The 25,334-nt window shown below is 36.7% G+C and overlaps 2 protein-coding genes across 2 annotated transcripts in view; one reads left to right on the top strand and one right to left on the bottom strand.

Moving 5' to 3' along the window:
- LOC115623460 (zinc finger protein 853) overlaps positions 1-25,334 on the bottom strand; it is a 60,552-nt gene that overhangs the window by 7,157 nt on the left and 28,061 nt on the right. Inside the window, 1 exon segment of the mRNA XM_030517817.1 lies at positions 410-1,069. Within this exon segment, the coding sequence (XP_030373677.1) occupies positions 410-1,037 (628 nt within the window). The 5' untranslated portion in view covers positions 1,038-1,069.
- LOC115623461 (proteasome subunit beta type-6-like) lies at positions 14,967-15,892 on the top strand. Its single transcript, XM_030517818.1, has 3 exons — positions 14,967-15,104; positions 15,159-15,633; positions 15,686-15,892. Exons 1-3 carry the CDS (start codon positions 15,063-15,065, stop codon positions 15,835-15,837), a joined length of 669 nt encoding a protein of 222 aa, XP_030373678.1. The 5' UTR covers positions 14,967-15,062; the 3' UTR covers positions 15,838-15,892.

The following is a 25,334-nucleotide window of genomic DNA, read 5'->3' on the forward strand; positions in this document are numbered from 1 at the left end:
AGATAAAGGCTTAAGGAAAGTGCTATATATATTTTTATTTCCCTCCCACTTCTGCGGGCTTGTGAATGCAGTGCAGCCGCTACAAAGTCGGCTGAAAATTCATTTTATAAGAAACATGATCGAGTTTTTTTTTTCGAAGAGTTGAAGAAGTTTTCCTGGTTGGCTTAATGATATTTTCTATTAGCTTTTAAAATAAATCGAGCTTTTTCCTTTTCCAAGACTTCATAGAAAAGAAAGACCTTCATAAATCCACTCTGTACATTTAGAAAGAAACTAAGAGTATTGCAAGTAATCGAGTTGCAGAAGTTTTCCACTGCTTTGGTTGTATTTCGGTTATCGTTGTTAACAAGTTTCTTGATCAATCTGCTGTGTTATCTATCGTTCAAGAGTTAGCACTTAATGAACTTACCGGTAATCGGTGGCGGCTCAACCACTGTGGATGGCCCGAAGAACGAGGGTATATCGCTGGATGTGGTTACGGGCGTATTTAAGTCGCCCGGCAGCGTATCGATAAGCTTAGCCTCCACAGCTCCGTGCTCGGATGCGTTCACCGGACTATGTTGGGTGGTGTTGAGTAGACTCAGATGGGAGCCCGCCGAGCTGCGACCGCTGACAACGGATGATGTGGTTGCCACAGCTGCTCCGGCCAATGGCTGGGCAGCTACGTTGCCCGGACTGCCTTGTGTGGGCGTGGCCGTATTGTTTCGTGCCCGGAGCACAGAATTGTTGTTGCTGTTATTGTTGTTTGCTGTCGTTGTGGCGCTGCTCAGATTGTAATGAAGCAGCGTTTGTGCACCACTGGGACTGGCGCCACCGCCGAGAGTGCTGCCAGCAGCTAGATTGCTGCCACCGCTGCCGCTGCCGGAGCCGAATTGTGCGGTATTCAGATAACTGGCCGCCGGACTCGTTTGTGCTGTGGTCTTGAACAGGCACGTGTCGAAGCTCAATACATTGAAGTGTGCGGCCGCAGCCGTTTCGGTTAATAGGAATGCGTGATGCGTGGGCGCCACCAGGGTTTCAAGCCCTTCCATGATCATGGCCGCTGATGGGGTTCCAGGGGCTACGCCGCCTAAAATAAGGAACAAAAATAAAAAGCGTTAGTTAAATTGCAATTTCTTGGTAGTAGTTTGAAAGAGTAAAAATAGTATTTAATTATAATAGGAGTTTTCAGTATTCGTAGTAATATTTTTAGCAACCTATTTAATCTATGTTGTAAAATCAAATTCAAATTTATAGTCAAATAATTGATACTTATGGCAAAATATTTAATATTTATTCTTTAGCTGCAAAGCTACGTCTTTTATGATCTACAACAAGATGCTGAACTCGAGACCATTTGTAAATCATCGTGTTATTGCCAACTAGCAGTACTTGTATTATTTTAAAAAATGTTTATATTGCCTATTTATTTATTTTTAAAGATGATGTTTGCATAGAAAATGTTTTTAAAGATGATGTTTGCATAGAAAATGTTTTTAAAGATGATGTTTGCATAGAAAATGTTTTTAAAGATGATGTTTGCATAGAAAATGAAATTAAACTCAAGATCTCATTCAAAATAATTTAAAGAATTTCTTTTCCAAGCAGAAAAGCACGTATTCTAATTATATGCGTAATGGTCCTTGAAGCTATCAACACCTAGAGATCATCTGCTTAGGCAGCTTTCGCGCCAGGTGGTCTCTGGCTCATAACTCTTCTTCTTCATCTTTCTCCTGTACTTATGGTTTTTTAATTGATTTGCCATGACAGCTGTTCAATTGCATAACCAGCCAACCAACCAGCCAGCCAGGCAGGCAGAGAGTCAGTCAGGCAGGGAGAAAATGTTTTAACAATTTATTGAGCAGCAACAATTTAATTTGCCACAAACTGTCACACAAACAGCTATTGTTGTTGTTGTTGTTCACGTCTTCATAAGACTTTCGCTTGTTGTTGGCTTTACTTTTTGTTATTTACAGGGCGTGCGACTTGCGCTTCAGAGTTACGCTTGCGCCCACGTCCCGTCAGCTGCGACAGTGGCGACCTAAGCAATTAAATTGGAATCGATTAAGCACTTAAATGTAACGCTGCTGTCATCATCGCCATCGTCCACATCATCACCATCATCATCATGATCGTCATGATCACAAACTGAGAAGTAGAACAGAATGCTTTCCCACAGTTAGGTTGGCACTAATCGTACCTCTCCACTGACCCACTTCTGGCGCTCTGGGTCAACTCTTTGGCATGCCGTTTAACCTTATGCAATCACATTAAGTTTGTTTGTTTCTTTTTTGGCCAGATGTCTCGAATTGCCGCCACCGCCTTACGCAATTGTCAAAGCCATCAGCTTAATTAACGCCCGGCCAATAAACATGGCTTATAACTGGCTTGCAAAATTTGTTGATTTTTATCATAGGCCTGTTGATAAACAACTAGTTGAGTGGCTACTTGAGTTGATGCTGCACTTCTTTTTTTTTCTATCTAGGATATCAGAAAGGCTATCGTCACTATATGATTATGTCTGTATAATTTTTTCTGCTCTTGAACAAATGGGAAGCTATTCCTAAAATTGTCATGTCCTGAGCTCTTTTATATTAAAGCTTGATCAAAAGAATAAGAACATGTTAGATAATTAATCATCTTTATTATTCATAGAGGACCTATTGTTTATATAACTGTTTTAAGTTCAAAAAATTGGCAATAGGAAGAGCATTTGATCTGCTGCCTGCCCAGCATACCAATTCATTTGAATTTTGTCTTTCGGGTCTGGTCACATGAACAGCATCTTATAACAACAACAACAACAACAACTACAACAGGGGAACAACAACGCACTTTGTCTCAATTTGTGGCGTCATCTTCAAGTGAGTGTTGCCCGTTGGGCAGTCGTCGGCAACTTGACCGACTTGATTTGCATTACAAGTGCACTCCTAATGATGGGGAGCTATGCGCCAAAATAACTACCGGTTGGTTGGATGACTGGATGGATGGAAGGCTGGTTTGCTAGCTGGTTGCTTATTTTCGCTTCATTTTCTTTCTTTGGCTTTTTGTTTTTGGCACTTTTGCTTTCTTATTTACATTTTATTTCACGCATAATTTGTGCGGCAAAGTGCACTCGAGAGTCTTGAAGCGAAGCGCGAGTGAAATTACTGGGCAGACCAGAGACAAAAACATATAGGTAGAGTCTATGCGGGTACAGTAGACACCGCTAATATTGGTTAATTATAGAGAATATATGGAAGCTGGGTGAAGTTCTTTAAAAGTCAAAATCTTGTATTTAACATTGCTTCTGTAATTGCTTTTTAAAATACAGCAACAGACCCATTTAAATCTAGTATATGCAATTCTATGTAAATGGATTATTTTGGATGGTTTTTTCACTTCAATATATTGTTAACTAATTTGTGTGCAAATAATTTGTATGTGTGAACATATATATTTAAAAGGTAATATATGCACATATATTAGCCTGAGATGGCTGCAGAGATGGCACAACATATTTAGGCCTGAAAAGTTGCATTATGATGGTAATCTACAGTAATAGAATCTAGATTACAAGCTAGCTTGTTTGTTAGTCGAAAATCTTTTGCTATGTTCAGACAGCCAAAGAATTTGCACTCAAATTAATCTCATCAGCCATACAAAGTGGATCTTAATTGAGTTTCTGGTATTCAGAAACTATTTTTATGCATAAAATACTATATAACTTTATCTGAAGGAACTGGTCAACTTATTAGTTCGTACTGTACCTACGAGTATTTATGTATATATATTGAGAGACACAATTGGCGCGCGTGCTGTGCTGTTGTTGTAACGCTTGTTGTTGCTTTGCTTTGTTGTTCATTCATAAAATTATGCGCCGCAGTCAATAATTTTACAGTCGATCAAAGATTTGTATCGCCAGTCATGAATCATCGTCAGCAGCCTGAACAGCAAGGTACGATGTTTGAGGAAAAAAAAACTGGTCATGGCAGAGCGCACAACCACAGCCACATTAAGAGGTCCACAGACCTACAGACAGACTCAAAGGCAGAGTCAGAGTCAGAGCCACAGAGCCACAGCTTCTTCTGTGCGGCTTAATAACTTGGCTAACAATTGACACTCCCTTTAAAATGGAAAATAAAGCAAAAACAATAACGTTGTTCTTTTCTGCTTCTTCTTGTTGTGGCTGTTGTTGTTGCTTTGATTACTGTTGCTACTTTTTGTTGTTGCTATTTTTTTGTATTCTTTTCTTTTTGCTGATATTGTTGCTTTTGTTGTTGTTCTTCCCGCTATAGCTATTGCGTCTGTTGTTGTTGTTGTTGTGGGTATTGCCGACATTTACATTTAACGTTGCTTATATAGTAAAAAAATCTGAGGCTTTTATGTGTGCCATACACCAAGTGGACGGACTGCGAGGCTCTTTCACTCTGCATATTTTTGCATAGCATTTGGGATCGCAGTCTGCTGAGCTATGAATGAATATTCTGCTACTCTCAAACATTATGTTATAGACATGTACGAGTATATACATACATACATATATGTATACATATGTATGTATTTGTTCAGCTCAGCTCAATTCTGAACTTGTTGAGGAAGCACAAACACACATACGCACAAGGAAAAATTGTTATGGTGATATTATTTTAATTAAGTTTTTGAAACCGGTTAGATTGTTGCCTTGCAGCTAAAAAAAAGAATTTTTTATGTGTGGATTTTATTTTTGTTCTTTCGTCAGTGGACTGGCCATAAGAACAAGAAGAAGCAAAGGCTGAAAAGTGTTAACATTCGGATATATGGGCGCCAATTTGTTGCTGCCGCTGTTAATGTTGCAAAAAAGTGTGAAGGAAATTGACAGGCCACTATTTTTTTTTGTTTTTCCACATCAACATGAAAAGTCACATGAATAAGCAAAGACTACAGGAATTGCCGTCGATTGTGATTCCCACTTTAAATTATCAATAATAAGAGCTTAGAATAAATTGTTGTTTAAGTAGATAAGCGAAAAACTGATTAGCAATTGACTTTTGGATTCCATTCGAACTATTTGATTGCGACTTTATTAATGCTGGACTATTCAATAAAATCAGTTCAAAAGAAATGTTTGATGACATTAAAAAAGAATCGAAAGCTATTCATTGATAACTTACTGCTCAGAATGAGTTCTTAGGGATCAAGGAGCTTTATTTTATATAACTTAGAAGCGTGCGAACTCTAATAGCAGATGCTTACTTTGATTTCTAACAATTTTTTGCTGTTCATTAAAGCAGCTGCCTTTAAGATTTTGACTTTGATTTTTTCATCAATAGTTTGCTCTTCATTTAAAAACAAAAATTCATCCTCTTCAGAAAGGAACTACCAAGCTGTACAATAACCAGCTCTAAAGTAGCTGCCAAATGGTATGTAGCTCTCTTGTATCTTGAACCTCCAATCCCAAACACAATTCCAATTCTATGTACTACCACTATAAGTATTTCTTTGTATTATCTTTGCACGCGTTTAATATTTTTTATCAACGCTCATAGCTGTGTGTGTGTTTTTTCAACTCATAGACAAACACTTCTTCATTATTATGATCGCGAGCGTTGTTAACATCATTATGATCTTGTCAGCTTGTTGAGGATTAAATCAAAACTTCGTACGACCTTTTTGCATATTGGCTACTTAACGGCTCCAAAAATAAACACAAGTACATGTGTTGTTGTTATTTTTTCCTATTACCTCGTGCATTATATATGTATGTATACGAATATACATTTTTTTCATTTCGGTATTTCTTCGCTGGTGTTATTTTATGAAATCTTATGCAATGACAACAAATGTTCAAGTCAGATTTGCATAACGTACGAGTATTTATTTCTTCATTTTTCTTCGCCGATTTGTTTTCATTGCTGCCATTGTTGTGCCCAATATTTTATGTTTTTTTTTTTTTCAATAGAGATACGCTTAACCTTGAGGTGCAAGAAACGTCGCCGCCACATTCTCAACAATTAGCCAAAATGCTGTTGAAAAATGAAACGAAAGCATTTGTGAAATAATAACAATAATAATAGGAATAATGTAGAAGAAGGCTACGCCTTGTTCGTTGCTTATTAACATAAAAAGAAATTGGAGAAAAGTTGCGACCGCTGCGTCATTAGTCAAGATGCGAGGCGGCAGTAAAAGTATCTTGTAGATGCAGATCCATATGCAAACAACAAACATGCAAACGTACCACAACTCTGAGACAAAGTCCATCATTCACGCAGCGGGCAGGCCACTGCTGCTGCTGCTCTTGTTGTTGCTGTTGTTGTTGCTGTTTCTGTTGGCCTGGCCAGGGCACGACAGCCTGATCGGACCAACAAGGCGCAACAAGTTAAGCGCTGCAACAACAAAACCCACAGTGCCGCAATATTTATTTTAAGACAATTGAAATATTAGGAGATATTTTGAAGACCTCTATTGCAGTTTTAATTGTTTTTAAATAGTTTTATAGTTTTTTTAAAAAATGTTTTATGGGATAGAAAATAACTCTTTCAAATGTTTTTTTTGAACAAATGAAGGGATTTTTAAACGCAGCAAAGCATTGAAGTATAATCAAAAGTAAAGGCAATATTTTCAGACTAAGACAGCTATGTCATCAAAACTTTTACTACCTTTCCAAATAACATATTATCCCCTCATTTGCATATTCGCCAACATTTGCTTGATCCTTGGCGGCAATTGTTAATAGCTTTTGAACCAGTGTGCTGGCGGTCGTTTACAGTTTGGAAATATGTATCTGCTGTCTTGCATGCGTAACACTTTGTCACACTTTTCATGCATGTCTCTTGCTGTTGTTGTTTTTTGATGTTGTTGCTGTTTTTCCTCATGAGAACAATTAATGAAAATAAACAGCCGCGGGCGCTACACAACAGCAGCAGAGCAGCAGCAGCAGCAACAACAACAACAGCATTGCGTATATTTTTATAAAATTTAAAATCATTTTAGTGGCACTTAGTGGGCAGCCGAACGTTCCGCCCGTTTATTTTGCTTGGCAGTTGCGGCGCTTAGTCGCATCTTCTGGTCAGCACGTCTTCATCTTTAACATCTTCAACATCTTCATTATCTTCATTATTATGATGATCATGTCGGACTTCATTATGACGATTAGCTGCTGCTGATGTTGGTGTCAAAGTGCCATTTGGGTTGCAAGTGAAAAGTGTTAAACAACATCGACCTGGCGTCGGCGGCAAAGTCTCTAGCTTTTGATGTCATAATTATTTCGTTAAATACAAAAAAGAAAAGTGAAGTGAAGAAAAAAGTCGGAAATTGAAAAATTGTTAGAGTGCCATCAACAAGTTTTTGTTGCTGTTGTCTGACATGGGAGGCTGCATGTAAATCATTTTGCTAATTATTACTTTTTTCTCTCCTAAAGTTTCTCAGTAAGTAGGAGCCGTACTGCTTAACATTTCACAAGAAAAGGATCAGCAGTTCCTTTTTAAAATTTTGTAAGCTTTGCAACCTGCAGTCAATTTCTCTTGATAACTGAATTTCTGGCACATTAATTTCTAAGTTTAAATTTGAAAAACAAGCTTTTTCATTCGTTTTTTAATAACTAATGCGAAGCTATTGAAATGCTTCTTTTAAAAAGTAACAAGCGAGACAGAACTCACAATTTGTATAGTAGGATGCCATCTTTAGAAATGCTCGGAAAGTACGAATTACAATGTATTTTGTCCTAAATGCTGCTTCTTACCAAAATGCTCTATTTATGTATTAGCTTTTGAAAGGCGAAAAATACTCTCTCTTCTGCATGGCAAGGCTGTAGTTCTTTATCTGACTGCATGCGGAAAAAATTGAATATATTTTCTTAAAAACAAATCTTCTTGTGCTTTCAAAACTAGTTGCATTTATGCTTCCTGAACTGCAAGCATTTTCGTTTCGGCTTTGGCCAAAAATGTGCCATTAAATTGTAAACACAAAATTGCATCGTAAGCTCCTTCAATTAGCCGTGCCTCGCCTGACAATAATTTAATTACACTTTGCTGTTGCTGTTGCTGTTGCTGCTGTTGTTGTTGTTGTGTTTGTTTGGCATAAATATTATTTACATAGTTGCAGTTGCCGGCCAACAAGTCGCTGTTAACGTTTTGTGCGTCTTTGTCTGACATATAATTTTATTTTGCGCGCCTCACTTGCCAGGTGCGGGTATGCTTTTCTATATATAAATATAGTATATATAAATATTTGTGTGTGTTTGAGATTTGCTTGCGGTTTTCATAACGTGCAGAAATATTTATTGAGCGTTAAATGAATTTATGTTTCATTTAGATGGGATACATTTAGAAATGCAGAAAATTATATGATTTCACTTTGGACTTTATTCAAATAACTCAGGCGGTGCATTTAGTAGATGCTGAATATTTATTTGCAGTTCATTTTCTGTGCTCTAGACTAACATTTCATAAAAACAAAATGTATTTTTGTTCAACATTGTCTGAAAGTGTTTATTCAATGATATTATATTCGTGTTCCAACAACATTGTAAGAATGTAGACGTCAGTAATTCATGTCATAAATCATGTCATAATCTTAAAAGGTTTTGTTTTTTATTTACGGTAGTTAGTTTCAAAATAAATTGAATTTAAAATTAAATCCATTCATGTCCGAATATTTGTTAATATGTGAATAACATAACATTAAAGCACTTGTCTAGACTCTTTGCCCTGCACATAAATTACTTTTTCTAATTTTGTATTTAATTAATTAAAGAATTTAAAACTGGAGCCTAAATTTATGTCACATTTAACAAAATTCGAACACCTTTCTGCAGCTTTTGACTTATATTTAAATGTTGTTTTTACACATTTCCCAAAAAATGTTGATTTAATTAACTTGTGCCATAAATTTCATGTTTGTAAAGAAAAATTTAACAAATTTTTTTTTTTTTTTTCTTTAAGAAAAACATTTTCTATAAATTCAAATTTCGTAAAAATATATCAAAAGTGCTTATCTGTGGCAATAAATTTAATTTTTGTAAAATTCAACATAAAATTTCGTGAAAAATTTTATAGCTAGCAGCAGTTTTCTTTTCATCCAATTTTAATTGTTGCTTTTACTTTTTATTATTTATTGCCAAATTATGGGCACAAATTATATGTGACAACTAGATTTTTATAACTTCCGCCATTTTATAGAAATCCACAAAGATAGAAATGTAGATAAAGCGCAGCACTTTAACTCATAACTTTGTCTAATTTATGTTGGGCTATTAAAAGCAGAAGGCGAGACATTTTAAATCGGCAGAAAACATAAACTAGTGTATAGTTTTTCTGATTGAATTATAAAACGATGGCATTAGTTTGTTGCGGGCTTGTTCACACCCACTAGAACACACTTGTTTAAATTTTATATATGTACATAAAAGTGAAATTTATTAATGTTTGCTCTCTGAGGAAACAAAACAAAACTTTGTGAACACCCACCTGGATCGCAATGGCACGTGCAGAAGAATTCAAAAGGTTTCCTGTTTTTTTCTCTGTGCCTTTTCTCGCTTTTAAGGCAATCCGCTCAGGCTGTCTGGGCGCGCGCCTTTTACAAAAACACACACACGCACACACAGATGGAGGGACAGACACAGACACAGATACAGCACGGACACTGAAGCGCGCACTTACACACAGAGACACTGGAGAATGTCTTGGGGCAGCAGAAAGGTTCTCACAAAGAAAATCGATAAAAATTCATGGGCTGCCTAAGTTAACATCTTTTTTCTTCTCAATTTTTGCAAATCCGTATAAGTATGTGTGCGCATACGTCACAGGTTTTCATTCATTAGGCACTGGAGCTTTTCTTTTAATTCGGTGCGCAAAAGCCGTCGCCAAATGGTCCTTTCACTGTCACTAAACAATTACTTTTTGTGGTTTTTTTCTATTCAATTTTCTTCACTGTGCTTATCACTTAAATTGAATTTTCATATTTACTTTTATACACTGCACAAATTTTCACTTAGTTAGATTTTGTGAAATACTTCTACTTGTATGTCTGCTTGTTGTATAAATTTTGTATTCTTATTTTTTTTTTATTGTTGTATTCGCTGCCTTGCTTTTCAGCTTTGCTGACCAAACCGTCGCGTTTGCTTGTTCGAACACAACTGAAGCACGAGATGCGCACTCTTTCGGTTTTTATGAATGAAATTCAACATTTGCTCCAACTGGCCGCGCGCACACACACATGCACACACGTATATGCTTATACGTAGAATGTGGCGGCTGCCGGCTAGCATTGCCCCTACGTGGCGGCACGCGCCCCAAATGCTGAAATTCGAACATGCTTTTCGAACTTGCTGGCTGGGGAACTTGTGCACACGTCACAGCCAACTGAGCACACATACACACACGAACACACCAGCATACAAAAACACACATACAGGTGCAGAGAGCAGCAGACCGGCCGGTCGGGTCCAATCGTATGCTCCGTTACCTCCCTACTGTTCAGCCATTTTCGTGCTGCTTGGGCCGGCGCAAGCGCACTGCAGCCAATCAACAGTTTGCCGTAGATGTTTGTATATTTGTGTGTGTGTGTATGTTGTGTTTGCCTGCTGTGGTGAATTCGTTCGATCTCACAGACAGCTGCTTGTGTATGTGTGTGTGCGAGTGTGCGTGCTCTCCCTCTCTCTTGGGCTTTGAGGTAAAAATAAGACAACAGGTACCGAGCGCGTCCCAGCGTCCGGCCCCAGTTACCGCCGCCAGTTTGATATTTCACACATCGCGTCTATATAGTCCCAACACATATGTACTATGTATTTATGCATGTGTGCATGTGTGTGTGCGAGTGTTGGCAAATGTTATGATTTCCCAAAATACGTCATCAGTCCGTGAACAATTTTTGCGCTCATATGGCCCATTAGTATTGGCCTTTTGCGTAAACACACAGGCAGGCAGGCATTGCAAATTTAAACAAATGATTCAGTTGACCATTTATGGACTGATTTTCGGTGACTGTGGCGTTATTTGTTGAACCAACATAGACAATCTACTATATACATGTAGTATATGACCAGAGATTCAGGTGTTAAACGGAACTGTGGCAAATTATTGAATTGCCGATTTTTTAGTCGAAGTTTCATGGAATGCGAACAGACCGCTTTGGCTACTAATTAATAGCTTAAGAAATATCAACTATAAGTTTATTGACCTATTAGGAATCAATTGTTAACTATAAATTGTTAATAAGTGAAGCAAATTGCGAGATTTAGAAATATTATTTGTTTATATAAACTTTGTGAATTAGAAGTTTTAAATAAATATAATCTTTCTATGGTCGGCCTTCTGCCAAGTTGTAATTCAAGTTTTGTTGTTTAATTGAATAATTTGTATATTTCCAGCCTCTCCAGACACATTGATGAGTTTATGATAAATTAATTTTTTGCACCTCGTATTTTTTTTGAAATGAAGGCGAATGTTGTCGGTCTTACATATATACGAGTATCTAAAGTATATCGCCTTTTGCATATATAGTATGTATAGTATTTCAAACTAAATGTCAAAACGTCGTGTTATTTCAATGAAGATTGTTTTTGCTGAACATTCCAAATAAATTTGAGTGTTAAATTTCAAATTGAACTCAAGTGTGCAAAACAATTATTACTCAACAAACAACACTGTGCTGTTTTCTATAAAGTAGCAGGCAGTTAGAAATATTATTATTATAAAATTTGAATTTAAAATTGGAATATTTATATATTAGAAACCATTATTTATATATCCAAATAGTTTGAAAGCTGTTATTATTAGGGCTTTGATTCTAGCTTTTATATTTGAGAAGGAACGGATGAATGGAATCATAAATTGTAATTTCTTTCTCATAGCAGTTGATGACTGAACTTAATTTCTCGATGTTACTGATAATAACGAATTTATAAGTGTCTCTCTGATGTTCTAAAATACAGTTGTTGAAAATGAAGAATTACAACTAACAACAATCGATTATCATTTGAACAAGTAACACATAGATTTGATGGTCAGCTCTTTCTGCTTTCTAATTATTGTTGCAAGATGAGTATATAGTAGAGTATAATCATGTTCCTATTTATGCAACAATCTGCCCAACTCTTTATATAGTTTGAAGATCATAATAGCTTAGATGTTGATTGTTGGCATTCAATATTTAAAGCCCATCCCAAAGCCAAGCCCAAGCCATTGCAAATTTTCCGTCTCTGTCTTGAGACGCGCGCCATTTTCTAGCGCCGACTGATGTCCATCTATGGAGCTGCTGGTTGTCGGCTGCTGAGTATTTTATTATTGTTGCTGACTGGCATTTGTATGTTTACAAGCAGTATACACTATATATATACAAAACGTTGTTCTTCTGTTCTTGCTTTCGTCACCGCATACGTGCCAACTGCAAACAGTAAACACAAATCGGCAGCGAAATAAAAAAAAGAGAAAAATCGGCCAAGACAGCGAACAACAACCACCCACCCAACGCATTTATAGTGGCAAGCGATTTTATTTTTAGTTAGCGCGCGTAGCCAACAAATCGTGGGTGTCAGGCAGGGGCTGGGCTACCACTACCACCAATAACAACAGCAACAACAAAACGACGCCAACGCAGCCGCCGCTGCACAGCTGATGGTTCAGCTATGAATGTACTCTATAGCTGGTGTGCGTGTGTAGGTGTGTGTGTGTGTGTGTGTGTGCCTTGCACTTGTGCACCATTTGCTGCTCTTCCTTTGTTTACAGCAATTCGTCAACAAATCTTTGGGGCATCTATAAGCAGTTCGAACAACATCTAAATACACTGATAGAAAAGGCTTGGAGTTCTAATATCAAGTCTGCATTCTAACTTGAAATTAATTGAGAATGAAAATCACTCCGAGCATGAATTATAATTTAAATTTAGTAGAGGCAAACATGATCATTGAGGTTTTTAAGTAGTCTACCTTAAAAAATGTAAATATGAAGTGGATAGAGAAAGGAATCTAAATTATAGATCCAGTATACAAGCGAATGCGTTCAGTATCTTAGCTGCTTTTCGTACTTTGCAGAAGTACATATGTTTAATATTTGCTTGATCAAATCAATATACACATCACACTGAAGTACTTTGATCCCAGCTTGCTAAAGTAATCCATTTAGTTAGAAAATGCGAATACATATTGATCTTGGGACAGAATAACGACTGGAAGCATTATTCCTACAAAAAAATCGCAATTAATATTTTTGCACCTCATTTGAGGGTCAACTTTCCAAAAAATCACACGAAACTTTGATCATCGATTGCAAGTCAAGAGAACAGTCAGTCAATAAGTAAGACAGCCAGAGAGTAAGTTAGGGAAGGAGTTCAAAAAAGTTTCTTGGGATTGAGAGAAGCAGTGTCGATATTTTTGCGCTGTGTAGGGACATCATTTTCTAAATTTAATTGCAGGCTGCATCTAATTATAGACTTCGCAAATATGGCCAACATTTTTCCGAGCATTTCTTTGCCCGACGTCATTGTCGCTTCTCGCTGTTCGTGTGCCTTTGTGTGTGTGTGTGTGTGTGTGTGTATGGGTGAATCAAATTAGTTATTTTTGGCTGACTGGCGTAATGAATTTTCATTTTCAATAGTGGCGCGCGTGTGTCCACAGGTGGTAGCAACAACAACAACAAAAACAGCAACTGCTGCTCACCTTCACCTACGAAACAAACATAATAAACAAATATCGAGGCAGGCACACACTCTCACAGAAACGGACACAGACACCGCTACAGATACACTTTTTATAGCGTATAGCGAAAAAATCATGTGAAGGTTAAAAATAGTTGGCGCTTTTCATTGCTGTTGTTCTAGCTGTTGTTGGTTTAGTTGTTCTTCTTGTTGTTGTTGTTGCTGGCAAACTTTCACGCAATGAGGCAAATTTCTATTTTAGTTCGGCGCAATGTATCTGAGAGATAAACAAACTGCGTAGCTCATCGATATATGAACGCACGACCGCACGTCCGTTTATGAACCTTGCCAACAACTGCCATGGAAAATTTAGGCCATATACTATCTGGTGAGTTGATTTGCCTGCCGGCTGGCTAGTTGGCTAGCTGGCTGGCTAGCCACCTCATGGCCAAAACGCGTGCCAATCCACCCCCAAAAGTGCAGGCAGTGCTTTCATTTCCGCTCCCTCCCCCCTTCCCCCTCCTAGACAAAAGCACAAAAGATTGCATTCCATTGGCAATGTTTCAATAATCATCAGCAGTTTGTTCGTTGCCCGCTTATGTGGCATTTTGTTTATGTTGCGGTCAGTTTTTACAGCATTGTTCGAGTTAATAATACAAGTATGTAGTTGCTATTGTTGTTGCAGCTGTTTATGCTATTCACGAGCAACCTTGTCCTTAGCACATGAAAATGTTTGTTTATAATTTTTTCGGAAATGTGTCGGAAATTTGAAAATCTTGCTAGACTAATGTGGAAAATTGTAAATAAAATGAAATATTTGACAGCATTTGTTGCTTCTTGGAGTTTTTCAATTGTAAAATTGCATCCATATATACTCATAGATATATGAAAATCAAGCGTAGGCAGAGCGTATGCGTAATATTTTAAACATGTCATTCATTAAAAAGACACTCAATAATGTAATATTTTTGCATATTTTGAAACATAAATGGATTAGCTGGCGCCGAAATGGAAAAGTAATATATATATTATTTCCAATGCCCATAAGAAATCTCTTGAAAGACTTGAGAAAATGCTAAAACTTTAAAAAAGTGGACCTGAGGACTTGCAAGGTATTGTAATCTAAGAGTTTCGCCTTAATTGGAATTAACTTGATTGCTTCAGCAGCTCAGTTTATGGAGACTTAGCCAAATCTGTAATAAATAGATCTATTCTATTATGATTTTGATTATAACGTTTTCGTTTAAATCTTTAATTTATGTGATATTTCTTGAATAAGCTGGCATTTAACATGAGACAAATGGAGAAAATATATTGAAATGTTAAGTCTATCACAGACTAAATGGAATAGCCAAGCTTTATAATAGTTTTCAAAAATAAACAGAGCTGCTAACTTTGCTCGAACACTCGAAAGTTTTATGGACACTTTTGTTTAGTACACATTTATAGAACTTTACAAAAACAAATAATTGTATTACACATTAAATTGAGGAATGGATGCGTTGGACTTTTTGGAAACTCCAATTAGCACGGGCGTAAGTTTGGAAAGTTCTTCTCTTTGCCTAAACTGACTATGGCTTTGTTTAAAGACCACAATAATGGCCGTGGAGTTTGAAGGTGGCGTCGTTATTGGCGCTGATTCGCGCACCAGTGCCGGCAGCTTTGTGGCCAATCGGGTGACGGACAAACTCACTCGCATTACGGATCACATCTATTGCTGCCGCAGTGGCTCGGCAGCCGACACACAGGCTATTGCCGATATTGTGGCCTATTCGCTGGACTACCACGAGAATCAGACCGGGCAGCCGGCTACAGTGCTCGAGGCTGCCTCCGAGTTTCGCAATTTCTGCTACAACTATCGGAGCTCACTGCTAGCTGCCATGATTGTGGCTGGTTGGGATGAGAAGCTTGGCGGCCAGGTCTACAGTGTGCCATTGGGAGGGATGTTGGTGCGCGAGGCTTGCGCCATCGGTGGATCTGGCTCATCCTATATTTATGGATTCGTTAAGGAGCACTACAAGCCTAACATGCCACTGGAGGATTGTGTTGAATTCGTGAAAAAAGGTGGTAACATGCATTTTCATAGTTGCTCTTTAAATGAAGATTTTATTTCCAGCTGTAAAACATGCTATTTTTCGAGATACTGCCTCGGGGGGCGTAGTGCGCATTGGTATTCTTACCAGGGAAGGTTTTGAGCGTCGCTTGTTCTTTAACACAGAATCTGGCGAATCGGTGGTACAGAATACGCTCGAATTGAAAGTGGAATAAGAATTTGGCAGAAGTTTAAATAAATTTAGAGTGAAAGGTGACAATTTTTACCAAATACATTCCAATGTATTCTAAATGTTGCGCCAACTTTTGATCGTTTTTCAAATCGCATAAGTTATACTTGTATTATTACAGAGATTTATATAGGATTTAGCCCATCTTATTCTTGCGAAAATTATGTGAAAACTTATAATTCATTGAGTTGGAAACTCTACAGTTTTAGAACACAAGCAACAGAGCTGCATTGACATCTTTCATTGAAAAGTCTGAGTTCGTTTAAGAGTTAAGAACATTTTTAAAAATACATAAGTACTTGATTCTTTTGATGGAGTTGGATTTTAAGGTTCGTTATAATATAAAATGGTTTAAAAATGCAAATGGAAAAATATTTGACTCCTTTGCAATAAAACTAAATGAAAATCAATTTATACAGTTTGTCAACCTTTTATATTTTATTTATTTTTTATTTATTTATTTTGTTGAATTGAAAAAGTAGATAATGAGAATTGCTTGAGTCATTGTGTAACTTTGAAGTTAGATGATTCGATAGTTCATACTTTTTGTTCAATAATATTTACCTTGGGTATGATGTAAATAGCAGTGGAACAAGCCTAAGAAGCGCACACACCTCTTCCGCCACAATTAGGCGGCTGACTGAATTCAAAGTCTGACTGGCTGACTGACTAGCTGACTAACTGACTACTGTGCGCACCCATTTGCAACGAACAAAATTTGCTTATAGAGTCACATTAAAACCAAATAATCAAAGTTTACTGGCGTTATAATCTGCCAAGTGTGTCAGACGATGTGTGGGTTTGTCGTTATCGAGAACATGCATAGCGAGAACGTTGCGTGGGTCAGTGTGGACAGAGCCAAGACGAAGACCGAAGACGAAGACGAATACGAGGGCACTGCTGATGGTGATGGTGATGGCGATGGCGATGTTGATGGCGATGGTGTTGGGGATGGTGACGACTCGACAACGACAACAACAACAACGACAACGACGAGGCATGCAGAGGCGTTAGATAGTCACAAGTCGCAAGTCGCTTGACACATGGCACGCGCCTCAAAAACCACAACGAACAAACAAACAAACAAAACACACATACAAGTATGCACAAGTAAATGCAAATCTACAAAGGTACAGTTAAACACCATTTTGAGGAAAACACAATAAATGGAAAGTAAATCGAAATGATGAAATATTTAGTGTTGAATAATGTTAGCATCATAAATAGAGCTTCAGGAAAAAAAGACGTTGCGGTATGAAGCTATAAAATGTAATCATCAGTCTACTCTTGTTCATTAGCAGCTCCTGTTTATGGGAAATTATATTTCATTCCGTCTATATGTGTACTTATATCCTTTCATAGATGTAGTGTTTTCTTCTGATAATTAAAAGACTCTATAACTCCATATTGTCGCTTAAAGGACTTGTTATAATTTCGAGTACAAGTAGTAGAGTTGTTGGTTAATCAAAATCATTTCAAAAGGAAGAAAGTTAAATTTTAAGCTGGAATGAATTAAATAAATAAATATTGAACCTAAAAATGGTTGCTAATCCGCTGAAATAGTAATAACAATAGTTGTACAGAGTAGTGCTGTGCACAAAGCTTTAGCAATGGTATTGTTAATCACAAAAAGAGGAGATAAACAATTTGTTTTGATTTCTTTAAGTAACAAATTGCCATAGAAAATATAATTTATGATAGTTTGGCTCTACACTTATTAGTTAATTGTATGAATGGAATTGTACATACATATGTACATATGTACATATATGTATACATGTATGAATGCGAGCAGCCAATGCCAAATAGGCTGCTTGAAAGACTGCTAGACAGAAGGACAGGCGGACTGAATGACTGAATGAGTGACAGTCACAAGGCAAGGTCCGCTTGCCATAAATGGTGAAAACTTTTGTTAGGGCAAACAACTTGGTTGTGTGTACGTCTTTTCGTTTGTATCTGTGTAGTGTGTGTGTGTGCGTGTGTGTGTGTGTAGGTTGTAATTAAAAGCGTATTGATTGCATGCTTGGGCTTGCTTCAGCCAACTGCATGCAACTTGTTTGGACCGTGGGTTATGGCCATCTCGCTCGCACCCGACAAATCACTTCATTCGTCGTTAAGTTACTTCACTCAGATGTGAGCAGCTGTGGGGCCGACGCGTCGCTTAGCTTTCAATTGGAAATCTATGAGTTATAGTTGCTGTTGATGTACAAGTTGTTATTGGTCGTTGGCAGCGGCACTTGAGTTGTTTTGCGCGCCCTCTTAACCATAGTCATAACTACAACAACAATGAAAGCGCGTGTTTATTATTGTTTTACTTGGCAACTACCAATCGGCTCTTGTAAATTCCCTTATCAGAGGGGGCACTTGACTCTCGAGCATTTTCAGTTGAAGAATTACGCAAGTTTTGTTTTCTTTTTCCAAACCGTCGACTTCATTTTTATATACTATATAGTATCTGTACATGTATTCGTTTTTTTTTATTTAATTGCTGTGAGTGGGCGGGCGTCTTCAAGTTTTGTGTCAATGAGTGACTGGAGCGAGTGAGGTGTGAATAAATTTATTTATACATAATATAGCCATATAGTCCATCCATATGGTCTACACACATATACATACGAGCACAGTACAAATCTGCAGCTCTCGCAAACGCTTTGATAATGCTTAAATATTTTTATTTTGTAAATTTATTTGGCCATCAGCTGGACAGACAGACACACAAATGTAGATTTTATGCACTCGAAAATATGAAACATTTTTTTTTTTGAAAAAAAAAAAAGATTTTATTCCGTTTTATTTATGAGCACCATAATATGCTTTATGTGTTTGGCATGTTGCCGTAAATTGTTGCAGTCAACAAAATATACATATATGTGTGTATGCCTATGAATATGGCGGCCATAAAAGAAACAACAGCAACCACAGTGAGACACAAATTAGAAATGTAAACAGCAGTATTATGGTGGAAAAATACATACATATAGCATCCCATATGCTCTACGTAGAATCATGTAGCAACTTATTAAAAGTGTTTTACATCCGCATAAATAAATTATTTAAAAAAATGTTGTGGAATTTCCCCAAAAATGTAAATGCTTAAATTTAATCAAATCGCGATTCCTTGTGAAAGCTTTCAAAATAATTTAACCCAACTAATATCAATTTTCGTACTTGAATCAATTTTATTAGCATTTAATAGTTAATTAACTAGTACAATTTCCTCATTAAATATAAATTAAATGTTTGTAGTATTTTTAATAACTCTTCAAGGTAGGCCGTTTGTTTGGTAACATGTTAAAGCTTAAAGACTACAGCCATTAGTTGAGTGAATAATTTTGAAAAGCAAATAGTTTGGGGAAAACTATAAGACATTCCTTAGAATTTTTGTTATTTTGTGCCTTTTAGCAAGAGTACTCAAAATCTCGTCTGTTCCTTTTTAAATTCATTCATTTGTTTGTGTCGTGTGAAAGCGTTTGCCACCCACAGCTGCTCTAATTTGTTGTCTAATTACAAAAAATAAGCATGGAAAATAACTCAATATGCCTTAATTGGTATAAGCGGCTCGAGTCTGTATAACATTTTGGTGAAAGTGGGTCAACAAATTACGCCAATAAAGTTGCAAGAAATAGCCAAACAAAAAATTGCTTAATTATTGTCAAGTGTACAGTTAGCGAAAAATATTAAAAAGGCAATGGAGAAGCCAACAACTTTTAAAGAGGATAAATGAAAAGATGAAAATATTTTCACGTTTCATAAATAGTTTCAAATGTTTGTTTTTTTTTTAAAGAAATAGACTCCAAATTGTTTATTTAATTTAATGTGAGGCTTTGAAGTAAAATAAATCAAAAACATTTGATTCATCGAAAGAAAGGGGAATGTCATTGAAAAAATAATAAGTATTTTTTCATTTCATTTAAAACTCCATTTAAAGCTCTTAAGGGGATATAAAGAATTTATTTTATGTATTTTAGTGATTACTTTGTTGCTCTCAATATGGTTAAATTTTTATTGCCATATTTACAATTAAATGTACTCTTAAATACGTTATAAAATGATTACTGATTCCTGAGTTTATAAACACATTCTTGCCTACTATATAGCTAGGTGTTGATCTGTGTGCCAAAAATAGAATTTATTCAATTAAAGAAAATATTCACACCATTTACAAGCTCTGACAAAACAATGCATGCATTTAATTAGCCACGAAAATAAACAAGAACGGAAAGAACGCTTTTCAAAATATCAGAGCATCAAAGACGTGCCCCTGCCCCACATAAATGCGCCCTTTGCCAAGTGTCTATATTTAAAACGCGTGCCTCACTGCACCAAATATAAAACATTTTTGTACGATGAGCATATCTAGAGGTAAAAGGCGGCCATCATTTGGCGGAGTGAGCGCCGAGATTGACAGCAGCCGCTTGCCGAGAAATTTACTAATATATATATACACACATACTATTACATACATACTATTTACATATATAGACTCATATTTTGCACTAATCAGCTGGCATGGCGAGCGTCAGCGTGTGCCGTTCTGCCCACGACCTGGGTCTGCCCTCTTCCTGCCCTCTGCCAATACAATATTTTGTTTAGACAGACGAACGGCGAACGGGAATCATTCCTAAATTGGCAGAGCATCGTCATCGCCGCATGTGTTCTGTTCAGAAACTGCCGGCTCTGGTTCTCTTGTGTCCAGTGTGTCGGGAGGTCTACAGCTTGGCCGTACTTGGTCAGGGCTGCGGCTCTCAGACGTCAGCTGCGGCAAATAAACAATTAACCCATTTGTGTCAGTTTCTCAACTCTCACATGTAAAGCGAAGGACCAGAGGGTTTAATATTACAACACGCTTTTCCATTTGAATAGCTATTTAATTAACATTTTAAACAAACTACGTATAAATACGTAGATGTATATAGAAAAAATATCGACAAAGCTTACATTAATAGTACAAGTATGTTGACCTCATTTGCTTCCAGAAGCAAAATAAGGCGAAAATACTTGTGATCAGGGACCGAATTATGTTTCTATTTTCTTTTCCTGACATAGACAACCATCCTAGATAACTGAATAAAAACAGTGTAGTTTGCGGGCATTCTATCAAGATTAAAATTTTAAAAATGTTTGTTTTCATGTTTAAGTTTTAATTTGTAATCACCCAAAAAGCCTAGAGTATTTTTAAAAAGTTATGTTGTAAATTAATATAAAAAGTTAGATAAATATTAAAATTCTTTTTTCGAATTGCGTTTTGTTAAGTAACAGTTGTCTTGAAAAATTTGTAAGCTTGTGGCTGCAGAGTTCGTATTAAGTTGGTTTTCGTGTTCTAATATTGTATTTCTAACATCTAATTCCAATTCTTTTAATGCATATTTTATGATATTTATCGCCCAATTGAAAATTCTCTGTACATTTGTATGTTCACACACAGGCCCTCAAAGGGTTAATAGGCAAACATTTGTGGTCCAATAGATGCGGTAAACAAATTTATTTTTGCTTTTAGTTTTTTTTTTCTTTTTTTGGTTTTGCCTACGTTTGCGCCAATGACGTGAAAAGCGGCGGCCTTTGCCTGCAAATAGTGAAATAATTACAAATAAATTTCCACGTTAAGTTCATAAATACTGTGGCGCTTAATCAGTTGGCTCGCTTTAGATGCTCACGTAGCAGTTTGTTTTTCTATTTGTATCTCTTCTCCTTCACCTTAGAATTTCTATCAGCCGTACTATTTTTAGTTGGGCGCAATGTGCGGCGATTTATTTATCTACTCGGTCAAGGTAATTAGATTTGATGACGTGCACAGCATTTTGTATAATAGTTGAAAAAATAGTTTGATGATGATGACCAGCAAGGAATTTAAATTGTTATTTGCGTTGTGCTTGAAAATAGATTTGCAGATGTGCACTTTTGGGTATCTCTGTATGTGTTTCTATCCAATACTTATTGAAAAGGGTCTTATAACTTAAGATAATTCATAATGAGCTGAGATCGAGAGCCATGAGTTTAGATTTTAGAGTTCGCTTATCAGTACCTGACCTTCTTTAATTAATTAGACCTGTATTAATATCCTAGCACTGCCAATTACTTAATAAATTCTTTCTTCAGAGACTTCATTTCTTTTTATACGACAGCCTTAACACCTTGAACGAAAACTTATCCGTATATACAGAGATATTGTATGCTGCATTGGAAGCAAAAAATACATAAGATATTTTGAATTTTCACTTAATGGTTTTATTTATGAGGCGCGCACAGCTTCGTTGAGCAATTTATGACAATGCCAGCCACAAAAAGTTAATCCCACTAAATGCCGTTGATAGTTTATATTACGATTTGTGTATGCAAAGCTTGAGCTTGGCATGCCGGCCGACGCGTCGGGACACACACAAATATGTTCACTCTTTTATTATTAGAAAAGTGACAAATGCGACGAATGCTTAATAAATGTATGTCTACATTTTTTCATAGTATATGTATCACATGATTCTAGTAGTTATCTCTATATATAATAATGAAAAGGACACATTTTAAGGTAGAAAAGAAATGTGTTAAATGTCTTCTGGGTAGCCACTATAGCTAACAATTTTCTAATGACAAGATTCGAAAATAGTACGTGAGATATGTATGCAAAAGATTGTCAGAGGAAGTATATTGTAACATATATATGATTAAAGGATATAAAAATATGGCAGAAAATAAGATATGTTATCCGTTAACTTGTTTATTGCTGTCTTCCTTCTGAATCTGAATAGCTTCGATTTCCATTGACCCTTGGCATATTACTATTGTTATTTCCAATCAAATTGCATACGCAAATGTTAGCCAACCTTTTCTTTTTTATCTGCTTATCAATGCTTACAATTCGCGTCATATGCTGAGATATAGCATTTGTAGGTATCTGTGCCATCGGCGATAAGCTGTCGCGTCACTGCGGACAAAAGTTGTGCGTCAATCAGCATAATAGATAGGTATATATGCTAAATATAGACAGCTATAGATACCGGCATCTACATACTATATGCATATACATATATCTATCTGCCATTTGATTAAAAGAACCTCATCATTTGGTTTGCTTAGGGGGGCCTGGCAACCCGATGATTAGGCTTAAAAATAGCAAAAAATGGGCAACAAACAATCTTGCTGGCTAATGGCATCCACTAGATGCTCCAAGATTATTCGATTGCTTTAAATCAATGTATGCGTCGTGCCTTTTGATGTCTTTTTTTGCGTGTGTGTGTGTGTTGACTCGGGCAAGATCCATGACACACTTCCGTTGCCAAGTTACATCATTAATTGTCATGTTGTTGCTGTAGCTGCTACTGTTCTTCCATATGGCTAGTCTGTCTGTCTGTCTGTCTGTCTGTCTGTCTGTCTGTCTGTCTGTCTGTCTGTCTGAATGCCCAGCTAATGCTTGGTATTTGACAAAATGTAGCCCAGAACTTTTATCTAGCACTGATACAATGTCCCTAGCTGGCCCAAAAAACGATAAGAAAAAGTCGGTTGCAGACGATTATGGATTGCGCTACATCATGACTGATTATACATTTAACTAATTTCTGCAATCGATCAATATTACAACACCTTATATTAAAGTTATTTGCAATATGTTATTAGATTGGCTTCGGCTTTAAACTTATATCTTCCATAATGGCCGATAGCCAAACGTTCATACAGAGGAACATTATTTGAAGTCATGGGTCCTGTATTAGGGAGTGCAACTTTCTAAACACTAAATATTACCTGAAGTTGTGTGTTTCTAAACCTAATAGTTTTCAAGATCAAGAGATTCATGCAGACAAACATTCAAATTGAGATCTTCGAATGAATATGCTTGTCTCGCCCTTCGACTGCAGGGTATTCTAAGGTAGTGGTGGTGGTGATCGTTTCCCCAAACAAATTCCTCATGTTTTCGCCTAGTGTTGCCATTAATTTCGGTTTGGACTGCCTATACACGGGGAACTTTACAAATGTATCTGTTGCATACTGTCGTATATATCTTTTTATGCAGCTTGTAATTTTTATGTTCGCAGCGTTGTTCACACAGCGCCGCAGGCACGCGCCCCAAATAAACATCTATTGGGAAATTGTCGCGCTGCATTTTTAATTTAGTTTTTATTTTGTATTTTTTCTTGTCTTTACGATTCTGATACACTCGTATCTTTTTTGTATTTGCTCCGAAGTGTGCCACGTCTGTGCATGCTGTAGCATTGCATTTTTATTTGTGTTTTATTATTGATTTGATGGCATAATCCATTGCTCTTTGAAAGCGTCTGACTATTAATAGACAGTCCCTAGAAAATGCCCGCAACTGAGGTGGAAACATGAAGGAAAACAATAAGAGGAAAATTGCACATGATTCTATTTTTGGGCCAACGAGTTTCTCTTCTGCAGAATTTTGTTGGCTCTAAGGTAAACAAAACAAAAAAATTGCTTCGTTATTCTATTAACTGCCTGATTTACATTTATTTTTATAGCACATTAGACGTCGGCTTGCCAAAATTTGTTTATTTGTTGGGTGGGAAATGCTTCTGTTCCCGGTACTACAACAGCAACAAACAACTGAGGACGCATCAGTCGACGTCATTGTTTTCTTCACGTGAGTTTGACGTCACACTCGAATTAGTTGCAAAAACAAACAAGAAAGGAATGCTAAAGTCGAGCAGGCTCAACTCTTAAATACCCTGTACCACCCCACAAAAAAGTAATTTAATTAATTTAATTAAATTAATTAATTAATTTAATTTAATTAATTAATTTAATTTAATTAATTAACTAAATTAATTTAATTAATTAACTAAATATTCCATGCATGCATAGATACATTTACATTTACATCAGAATCGTGCCTTATGCGTGTTTGTGTACTGTACATATGTATGTATGTGTGCATTGGGCCTGGTTATATGGCTATAACTTTCTTTCCAATCATTCTATCATAATGAAACTTGGTATACGGATATACAATTACTAACTGGATGTGTCTACCAAATTTCAGTTCAAAATTCCAAGAATTACGGGAGTTATAGAAAATCGTTAATAGGGGGGGAGTGGGGGGGTGGATCAGAAAAAATGAACAAACTCGTCCTTTCTCGGTCTCAGGAGAATCTGTATACCAAGTTTGGTTATTCTAGCTCTTATACTTTCGGAGATCCTTGCGTTCATACAGACAGACAGACAGACAGACAGACGGACAGACGGACAGACGGACAGACGGACATGGCTATATCGACTCGGCTTGTCATGCTGATCAAGAATATATATACTTTGTGGGGTCTACCAAGCCTCCTTCTGTGTGTTCCATGTGCACTCGCACAAAACTAATATACCCTTGTACCCTTTGGGTACAGGGTATAAAAACGATACAGAAATTAGAAAGAAATGTAGTCTCCCCTCCGTGTTTTCTGTTTATCGAGTCTTAATAAACTTGTTACGTTAAATGTTAAAATTAGACACTGCGTTTAAAATTAGCCGCGGTGTGCAAAGAAATAC

The sequence above is a fragment of the Scaptodrosophila lebanonensis genome, unplaced genomic scaffold (genome assembly GCF_003285725.1).
Source record: "Scaptodrosophila lebanonensis strain 11010-0011.00,11010-0021.00 unplaced genomic scaffold, SlebRS2 tig00000053-arrow-pilon, whole genome shotgun sequence".
In the NCBI taxonomy this organism is placed as follows: domain Eukaryota; kingdom Metazoa; phylum Arthropoda; class Insecta; order Diptera; family Drosophilidae; genus Scaptodrosophila; species Scaptodrosophila lebanonensis.

What these genes read in the sequence shown, in the direction of transcription:
- LOC115623461 (XM_030517818.1), top strand. Translation starts at nt 15,063, where the DNA reads ATGGATGCGTTGGACTTTTTGGAAACTCCAATTAGCACGGGC. An exon ending in AAACTCCAATTAGCACGGGC is followed by an intron (nt 15,105 to 15,158) that starts GTAAGTTTGGAA and finishes CTTTGTTTAAAG; the next exon opens with ACCACAATAATGGCCGTGGA. An exon ending in TGTTGAATTCGTGAAAAAAG is followed by an intron (nt 15,634 to 15,685) that starts GTGGTAACATGC and finishes TTTTATTTCCAG; the next exon opens with CTGTAAAACATGCTATTTTT.